Below are 10,813 nucleotides of genomic sequence, written 5' to 3' on the forward strand. Positions count from 1 at the left end.
AAGCTACTTTATCTGGTACCAGTGTTGTTTATATGAAGCTACTGTATCTGGTACCAGTGTTGTTAATATAAAAGCTACTGTATCTGGTACCAGTGTTGTTAATATGAAAGCTACTTTATCTGGTACCAGTGTTGTTAATATGAAAGCTACTTGTCTGGTACCAGTGTATATGTGAACGCTCGTCTAACTGTGTTCTCCTGGCAGGAGATGATTCTGAAGCGTACGGCGGATATAGCGGAGGCTCTTTACAATGTTCCCAGAAACCACAACCAGTTGAGCGGCCTGGGCAACAGCTCCGTCCACGCAGGCATGATGGGGGTCAACTCCTTCCCTGGCCAGCTGGCCGTCAACGTGTCCGAGTCCTCCCAGGGAGCCAATCAGGGTGAGGGGGCGGGTCGATACGGGTGTGGCGCTATCGTCATAGAAACCGGTAACTGAATAGAAATATAGCTGCTGTGTTTTGTGAATGTGAAGTTGTCTGTGAAGTTGTCTGTGACGTTATCTTTGACGTTGTCTGTGATGTTGTCTGTGACGTTGTCTGTGATGTTGTCTGTGGCGTTACACTGTGACGTTGTCTGTGACATTACACTGTAACATTGTCTGTGATGTTACACAGTGACATTGTCTGTGACCTGACACTGTGACGTTACACTGTGACATTGGCTTTGATGTTGTCTGTATAACGTTACACAGTGACATTGTCTGTCACGTTACACTGTGACATTGTCTGTGATGTTGTCTGTATAACGTTACACAGTGACATTGTCTGTGATGTTGTCTGTATAACGTTACATAGTGACATTGTCTGTGACCTGACACTGTGACGTTACACTGTGACATTGTCTTTGATGTTGTCTGTATAACGTTACACAGTGACATTGTCTGTGACGTTACACTGTGACATTGTCTGTGATGTTGTCTGTATAACGTTACACAGTGACATTGTCTGTGACCTGACACTGTGACGTTACACTGTGACATTGTCTGTGATGTTGTCTGTATAACGTTACACAGTGACATTGTCTGTGACCTGACACTGTGACGTTACACTGTGACATTGTCTGTGATGTTGTCTGTATAACGTTACACTGTGACATTGTCTGTGATGTTGTCTGTATACCGTTACACTGTGACATTGTCTGTGATGTTGTCTGTATACCGTTACACTGTGACCTTGTCTGTGATGTTGTCTGTATAACTTTACACTGTGACCTTGTCTGTGATGTTGTCTGTATAAAGTTACACTGTGACCTTGTCTGTGACGTTACACTTTTACGTGGTTCTATGATTAGGTGACTACAGAAAGGTGACTGATATCTTTGTTCTCTCTCTCTCTCTCTCTGTGTGTGTGTGTAGGTTTCAGTCGGAACACGAGCAGCGTGTCTCCACATGGCTATGTGCCCAGCTCCACCCCCCAGCAGAGTAACTACAGCTCTGTGACCACCAGCATGAACGGCTACGGCAACACTGGCATGTCCAACCTGGGAGGATCCCCCAGCTTCCTCAACGGCAGCGCTGCCAACTCGCCCTACGCCAGTGAGTCCAACTCCAGCTCTTCTAGCCACCCACACTCAGCTTACCCACCCACACTCAGCTCACCCACGCACCCACACTCAACTCACCCACACACCCACACTCAGCTCACCCACACACCCACACTCTGTTCACCCACCCACCCACACTCAGCTCACCCACCCACCCACACTCAGCTCACCCACACACCCACACTCAACTCACCCACCCAACCACACTCAGCTCACCACCCACACTCAGCTCACCCACCCACCCGCACTCAGCTCACCCACACACCCACACTCAGCTCACCCACACACACTCAACTCACCCACCCAACCACACTCAGCTCACCCACGCACCCACACTCAACTCACCCACCCAACCACACTCAGCTCACCCACTCACACTCAGCTCACCCACCCACACTCAGCTCACCCACCCACCCACACTCAGCTCACCCACACACCCACACTCAGCTCACCCACACACCCACACTCAGCTCACCCACACACCCACACTCTGTTCACCCACCCACCCACACTCAGCTCACCCACACACCCACACTCTGTTCACCCACCCACCCACCCACCCACACTCAGCTCACCCACCCACCCACACTCAGCTCACCCACCCACACACCCCCACACTCAACTCACCCACCCAACCACACCGCAGCTCACCCCCACCCACACTCAGCTCACCCACACACCCACACTCAGCTCACCCACGCACCCACACTCAACTCACCCACCCAACCACACTCAGCTCACCCACTCACACTCAGCTCACCCACCCACACTCAGCTCACCCACCCACCCACACTCAGCTCACCCACACACCCACACACCCACCCACCCACACTCAGCTCACCCACACACCCACACTCTGTTCACCCACCCACCCACCCACCCACACTCAGCTCACCCACCCACCCACACTCAGCTCACCCACACACCCACACTCAACTCAACCCACCCAACCCACACTCAGCTCACCCACACACCCACACTCAACTCACCCACCCAACCACACTCAGCTCACCCACCCACACTCAGCTCACACCAGCTCACCCACCCCACACTCAGCTCACCCACACACCCACACTCAGCTCACCCACACACCCACACTCTGTTCACCCACCCACCCCACACTCAGCTCACCCACCCACCCACACTCAGCTCACCCACACACCCACACTCAACTCACCCACCCAACCACACTCAGCTCACCCACACACCCACACTCAACTCACCCACCCAACCACACTCAGCTCACCCACCCACACTCAGCTCACCCACACACCCACACTCAGCTCACCCACACACCCACACTCAGCTCACCCACACACCCACACTCTGTTCACCCACCCACCCACACTCAGCTCACCCACCCACCCACACTCAGCTCACCCACCCACCCACACTCAGCTCACCCACCCACCCACTCAGCTCACCCACACACCCACACTCAGCTCACCCACACACCCACACTCCACCCACCCACCCACACTCAGCTCACCCACCCACCCACACTCAGCTCACCCCACACCCACACCACACTCACCCACCCAACCCACTCAGCCACCCACCCACACTCAGCTCACCCACCACACTCAGCTCACCACACTCAACTCACCCACCCAACCACACTCAGCTCACACCAGCTCACCCACCCACCCACTCAGCTCACCCACCCACCCACACTCAGCTCACCCACACACCCACACTCAGCTCACCCACCCAACCACACTCTCACCCACCCACACTCAGCTCACCCACCCACCCACACCTCACCCACCCACCCACACTCCTCACCCACCCACCCACCCACACACCCACACTCTGTTCACTGTCAGCTCACCCACACACCCACACTCAGCTCACCCACACACCCACACTCAGCTCACCCACCCCACTCAGCTCACCCACCCACCCACACTCAGCTCACCCACACACCCACACTCAACTCACCCACCCAACCACACTCAGCTCACCACCACTCAGCTCACCCACCCACACTCAGCTCACCCACCCACCCACACTCAGCTCACCCCACCCACTCACCCACAACCACACTCAGCTCACCCACGCACCCACACTCAGCTCACCCACCCAACCACACTCAGCTCACCCACCACACACACACCCACACTCAGCTCACCCACCCACCCACACTCAGCTCACCCACACACCCACACTCAGCTCACCCACACACCCACACCCACACTCTCAGCTCACCCCACACCCACACTCTGTTCACCCACCCACCCACACTCAGCTCACCCACCCACCCACACTCAGCTCACCCACACACCCACACTCAACTCACCCACCCAACCACACTCAGCTCACCCACCCAACTCAGCTCACCCACACACCCACACTCAGCTCACCCACCCACCACCAACTCAGCCCACCCACCACACTCAGCTCACCCACTCACACTCAGCTCACCCACCCACCCACAGCTCACCCACCCACCCACACTCAGCTCACCCACACACCCACACTCAGCTCACCCACACACCCACACTCTGTTCACCCACCCACCCACACTCCTCACCCACCCACCCACAGCTCACCCACACACCCACACTCAACTCACCCACCCACACCACACTCTCAGCTCACCCACATACCCACACTCAGCTCACCCACCCACCACACTCCCACCCACCCACACTCAGCTCACCCACACCACCCACACTCAGCACCCACCCACCCACCCACACACCCACACTCACCCACCCACCCACAAGCTCACCCACACAACTCACCCACACTCAGCTCACCCACCCACACTCAGCTCACCCCCACCCACACTCAGCTCACCCACGCACCCACACTCAACTCACCCACCCAACCACACTCAGCTCACCCACTCACACTCAGCTCACCCACCCACACTCAGCTCACCCACCCACCCACACTCAGCTCACCCACACACCCACACTCAGCTCACCCACACACCCACACTCTGTTCACCCACCCACCCACACTCAGCTCACCCACCCACCCACACTCAGCTCACCCACACACCCACACTCAACTCACCCACCCAACCACACTCAGCTCACCCACATACCCACACTCAACTCACCCACCCAACCACACTCAGCTCACCCACCCACACTCAGCTCACCCACACACCCACACTCAGCTCACCCACACAACCACACTCAGCTCACCCACACACCCACACTCTGTTCACCCACCCACCCACCCACCCACCCACACTCAGCTCACCCACCCACCCACACTCAGCTCACCCACACACCCACACTCAACTCACCCACCCAACCACACTCAGCTCACCCATCCACACTCAGCTCACCCACACACCCACACTCAGCTCACCCACACACCCACACTCAGCTCACCCACACACCCACACTCTGTTCACCCACCCACCCACACTCAGCTCACCCACCCACCCACACTCAGCTCACCCACACACACACACTCAGCTCACCCACACACCCACACTCAACTCGCCCACCCAACCACACTCAGCTCACCCACCCACACTCAGCTCACCCACCCACACTCAGCTCACCCACACACCCACACTCAGCTCACCCACACACCCACACTCAGCTCACCCACACACCCACACTCAGCTCACTCACCCACACTCAGCTCACTCACACACCCACACTCTGTTCACCCACACACCCACACTCAGCTCACTCACCCACACTCAGCTCATCCATACCCACTCAGCTCACCCACCCACACCCAGCTCACATACCCCCCACACTCAGCTCACCCACACACCCACACTCAGCTCACCCACCCACCTACACTCAGCTCACCCACCCACCCACACACACTCAGCTCACCCACACTCCCACACTCAGCTCACCCACCCACCCACACACACTCAGCTCACCCACCCACACTCAGCTCACCCACACACCCACACTCAGATCACCCACACACCCACACTCAGCTCACCCACACACCCACACTCTGTTCACCCACCCACCCACACTCAGCTTACCCACCCACCCACACTCAGCTCACCCACACACCCACACTCAACTCACCCACCCAACCATACTCAGCTCACCCACCCAAACTCCCACACTCAGCCCACCCACCCACCCACCCACCCACCCACCCACCCACACACACTCAGCTCACCCACCCACATTCAGCTCACCCACACACCCACACTCAGCTCACCCACACACCCACACTCAGCTCACCCACCCACCCACCCACCCACCCACCCACACACACTCAGCTCACCCACCCACACCCAGCTCACATACCCACCCACACTCAGCTCACCCACACACCCACACTCAGCTCACCCACCCACCTACACTCAGCTCACCCACCCACACACACTCAGCTCACCCACACTCCCACACTCAGCTCACCCACCCACCCACACACACTCAGCTCACCCACCCACACTCAGCTCACCCACTCACTCACCCACCCACCCACACTCAGCTCACCCACCCACCCACACTCAGCTGACCCACTATGTCTGTGCCCATGCTGTTGCTGTACATTCCTAGAAGAGCTGTACTGTATGGGTTCTGGTTTGTAGCCCAGTACTGAACAGAGTTGTGGTCTTTGAGGAGGGATGGGAGGAGTGGGAATTTTCTCTCCCTATTTGTTTGTTTATGAGAGTTTGGCCTGGTGGTGACAGGGAGGTCTGGTGGTGACAGGGAGGACAGGGAGGCCTGGTGGTGACAGGGAGGCCTGGTGGTGACAGGGAGGACAGGGAGGTCTGGTGGTGACAGGGAGGCCTGGTGGTGACGGAGGCCTGGTGGTGACAGTGAGGTCTGGTGGTGACAGGGGGCTCTGGCGGTGACAGGGAGACCTTCAGATCTAGAGCTATTCCTCTATTGGCTGTCTGCCTGGCAGTCTCCCAGTACTGGAGCCTGAACAACTCTTAAAAACCAGTTCTCTCCTCTAATCGCCTTTCATCTGACATCCATACATCCACTATGTTGTTGTTCTCCTGCAAATTCTGAATTGACTCCCCTTTTCCAATGAGGGAAACCTGGAAGGAGAGTGTTAGATGGAGACAGGCAAAGAAAGAGAGGTTGTTTGTTTGGTCTGATGATGGTGGGTGCTAGTTGTGAATGTTTGTCTTTGAGGACCATTTGGCATGGATCTAAGAACAGACACCTACAGATTTCTTTCAGGCAGATAAATCTCCACTGACAACATCAAGCCTTATGAACTAGCTATACGAGACCACTCTGGTTAGGAGGAGAAACCACGCTGGAATGCTCTGGGCTTGTGGAGGACTGGCGGCCTCTCTCCTTAACATTGTGTGTCCTTTCATCCGATTGCCCTGAAATTGGATTGAGAGTCACTGGTGTATTGGCTGTTTGCAATGCCTGACTGGCCGTGTCACAGATCCTTTCTCGCCTGGCCACGGAATTAAAGACTGATAATTAAATCAATAAACTAATTGGAGGGGTAACAATTCAATTTCATCACTTTGCTCCCCACGATGTTAACACGTATTTTAAAAGGCTGGCTGACTCTATTAGACACTTCCAATCAATCCACAAGCCTGGGCTCTGTGCTTCCAATTTTCATTAATTGATTAGTTAGGATTTGATAAATGGATTGTGCCATTGTTTCATGGTTCATGGAGATATAAATCTATTTAAATGGTGAAATAACAAGAATCACTTCTAATGAAGTGTAACCAGTAAGAAAAACATTAAAGAGCAGTGAATGTTGAATTCAAATGGTTGTCTAAGTGTGCTAACATTGAATTGTTAACTACCTAAGAGACCACTGCTAGGTGGATTGGGTTGAATAGTTGACCAACAAGCATTAATTTGTAAGAATGCTTTTCCCCCTTGAATACTTAAGGAGTTGTTTTTTTCTTGTATTCTCCGATAAATTATTAATCCTACATGGTGAAATTAACCTCTTGCTATGCCTCCCTCCCTCCCTCCCTCCCTCCCTCCCTCCCTCCCTCCCTCCCTCCCTCCCTCCCTCCCTCCCTCCCTCCCTCCCTCCCTCCCTCCCCCACCCCCTCTCTCTCTCTCCCTCCCTCCCTCCCTCCCTCCCTCCCTCCCTCTTTCTCACTCTCTCTCTCTCTCTCGCTCTCGCTCTCTTTCTTGCCCTCCTCTCTCTCTCCCTCCCTCCCTAATTCTCTCCCTCCTCCCTCCCTCCCTCCCTCCCTCCCTCCCTCCCTCCCTCCCTCTCTCTCTCTCTCTCCCTCCCCCATCTCTCCCTCTCTCTCCCTCCCCATCTCTCCCTCCCTCCCTACCTCCCTCCCCCATCTCTCCCCCATCTCTCCCTCTCTCCATCCCTCTCCCTCCCCATCTCTCCCTCCCTCCTTCTCTCTTCCCATCTCCCTCTCCCTCCCTACCTCTCACCCTCCCTCTCCCTCCCTCCCCATCCCTCCCTCCCTCCCCCCTCCCTCTCCCTCCCCATCTCTCCCTCTCTCTCCCTCCCTCCCTCCCTCCCCATCCCTCCCTCCCTCCCCATCTCTCCCTCTCTCCCTCCCCATCTCTCCCTCCCTACCTCCCCCTCCCTCTCTCCCTCCCCATCTCTCCCTCTCTCTCTCCCTACCTCCCTCCCCATCTCTCCCTCACTACCTCCCTCCCCATCTCTCCCTCCCTCCCTACCTCCTCCCCCATCTCTCCCTCTCTCCATCCCTCCAGTCGTTCCCTCCAGTCCCACCATGGCGTCCTCCACCAGCCTGCCCTCTAACTGTAGCAGTTCCTCTGGGATCTTCTCCTTCTCCCCTGCCAACATGGTGTCGGCTGTCAAGCAGAAGAGCGCCTTCGCCCCTGTGGTGCGACCTCAGACCTCACCCCCACCCACCTGCACCAACGGCAACGGTCTCCAAGGTGAGCCCCTTAGCCAATCGAGACACTATTATGTCTCTCTCTAACCAACCTCTACGTCCCCAATATCCACTGCCATTCCTCCTCCCCTTCTCCCCTCCTCCCCTTCTCCCCTTCTCCCCTCCTCCCCTTCTCCCCTCCTCCCCTCCTCCCCTTCTCCCCTCCTCCCCTTCTCCCCTCCTCCCCTCCTCCCCTTCTCCCATTCTCCGGCCTTGAAATGACACGTTGTTTTTTTCTTTCTCTCCTCCCCTCCTCTCTTTGCGCTCCCTCCCTCAGATCAGTCTTTTGTGGACTCTAGCAAGTACTCCACAGCCAGCTCGCTGCAGGGCCTGGCCTTTTCCTGAAGTACGTTACTCTTTCTGGCATGCACCCATCCTCCCTTCTCTTCCTCCGTCCCTCTAACCATCCATCTCTCCATCCACTCCTCCATCCATCCATCCATTCATCCATTCATCATTCCACCCATCTACCCATCACCTTACCCATAACATTAACATCAACCATCCTCATTTTGCAGTTGTATATTTTGACAAAAGAGAGGATGAGAGATGAGAGGATATCTCTAATTCTGGTCTGTGCTTTTGTTTATTCAGCTAAAAGGGCATTTGGCAGAGTAGTCATATTACTCAGAAGTTTGTCGTTTTATTTGGCATTAATGCTTTAGTGGTCGTGCCTATCTTCCTGTGTGTGAATGAGGAGAAAGGGCATGAATGCGTAGGGGCTAGAGGGCAGGGCAGGCTGTAGCTGTGTGGGTGTGGGAACACAGAGCTTTCTCCCAGGACCGGACAGGACAGGACACACTGCTGTCCTCAACAGACCCAATACATACAGTCGTGGCCAAAAGTTTTGAGAATGACACAAATATGAATTTTCACAAAGTCTGCTGCCTCAGTTTGTATGATGGCAATTTGCATATACTCCAGAATGTTATGAAGAGTGATCAGATGAATTGCAATTAACATCATGTGTGAGTGTTGACGAGGACAAGGCTGGAGTTCACTCTGTCATGCTGATTGAGTTCGAATAACAGACTGGAAGCTTCAAAAGGAGGGTGGTGCTTGGAATCATTGTTCTTCCTCTATCATCCATGGTTACCTGCAAGGAAACACGTGCCGTCATCATTGCGTTGCACAAAATGGGCTTCACAGGCAAGGATATTGCTGCCAGTAAAATTGCACCTAAATCAACCATTTATCGGATCATCAAGAACTTCAAGCAGAGCGGTTCAATTGTTGTGAAGAAGGCTTCAGGGCGCCCAAGAAAGTCCAGAAAGAGCCAGGACCATCTAAAGTTGATTCAGCTGCGGGACTGGGGCACTACCAATACAGAACTTTCTCAGGAATGGCAGCAGGCAGGTGTGAGTGCATCTGCACACACAGTGAGGCGAAGACTTTTGGAGGATGGTCTGGTGTCAAGAAGGGCAGCAGAGAAGCCACTTCTCTCCAGGAAAAACATCAGGTACAGACTGATATTCTGCAAAAGGTACAGGGATTGGACTGCTGAGGACTGGGGTAAAGTCATTTTCTCTGATGAATCCCCTTTCCGATTGTTTGGGGCATCTGGAAAAAAGCTTGTCCGGGGAAGACAAGGTGAGCGCTACCATCAGTCCTGTGTCATGCCAACAGTAAAGCATCCTGAGACCAATCATGTGTTGGGTTGCTTCTCAGCCAAGGGAGTGGGCTCACTCACAATTTTGCCTAAGAACACAGCCATGAATAAAGAATGGCATCAACACATCCTCCGAGAGCAACTTCTCCCAACCATCCAGGAACAGTTTAGTGACGAACAATGCCTTTTCCAGCATGATGGAGCAACTTGCCAAAAGGCAAAAGTGATAACCAAGTGGCTCGGGGAACAAAACATAGATATTTTGGGTCCAGGGCCAGGAAGCTCCCCAGACCTTAATCCCATTGAAAACTTGTGGTCAATCCTCAAGAGGCGGGTGGACAAACAAAACCCCACAAATTCTGACAAACTCCAAGCATTGATTATGCAAGAATGGGCTGCTATCAGTCAGGATGTGGCCCTGAAGTTAATTGACAGAATGCCAGGGCAGATTGCAGAGGTCTTGAAAAAGAAGGGTCAACACTGCAAATATTGACTCTTTGCATCAACTTCATGTAATTGTCAGTAAAAGCCTTCGACACTTATGAAATGCTTGTAATTATACTTCAATATTCCATAGTAACATCTGACAAAAAATATCTAAAGACACTGAAGCAGCAAACTTTGTGGAAAGTAATATTTGTGTCATTCTCAAAACTTTTGGCCACGACTGTACATTACTGAAACACAATCAGAAGAGATATCTCACAATTTACATAAGGTCTTTGTTTATTCAACAAACGTGCCATGACTGGATACCAGTATAGGATGTTCTTTTTGGCAATGATCTGTTAAATCATAGTTTAGTGTTAGAGCTCCACCAGCCAAACAAAAGCTGAGACAGGAGCACAACAT

General features: G+C 53.9%; 1 protein-coding gene across 1 annotated transcript in view; it reads left to right on the forward strand.

Annotated features, from left to right (window-relative positions):
- The window catches only part of LOC124014325 (transcription factor COE1-A-like), a 332,099-nt gene that overhangs the window by 313,137 nt on the left and 8,149 nt on the right, over positions 1-10,813 (forward strand). Inside the window, 4 exon segments of the mRNA XM_046329183.1 lie at positions 205-430; positions 1,357-1,536; positions 8,168-8,356; positions 8,630-8,698. Coding sequence (XP_046185139.1) covers positions 205-430; positions 1,357-1,536; positions 8,168-8,356; positions 8,630-8,697 — 663 coding nt within the window. The 3' untranslated portion in view covers position 8,698.

The sequence above is a fragment of the Oncorhynchus gorbuscha genome, linkage group LG02, assembly GCF_021184085.1.
Source record: "Oncorhynchus gorbuscha isolate QuinsamMale2020 ecotype Even-year linkage group LG02, OgorEven_v1.0, whole genome shotgun sequence".
In the NCBI taxonomy this organism is placed as follows: domain Eukaryota; kingdom Metazoa; phylum Chordata; class Actinopteri; order Salmoniformes; family Salmonidae; genus Oncorhynchus; species Oncorhynchus gorbuscha.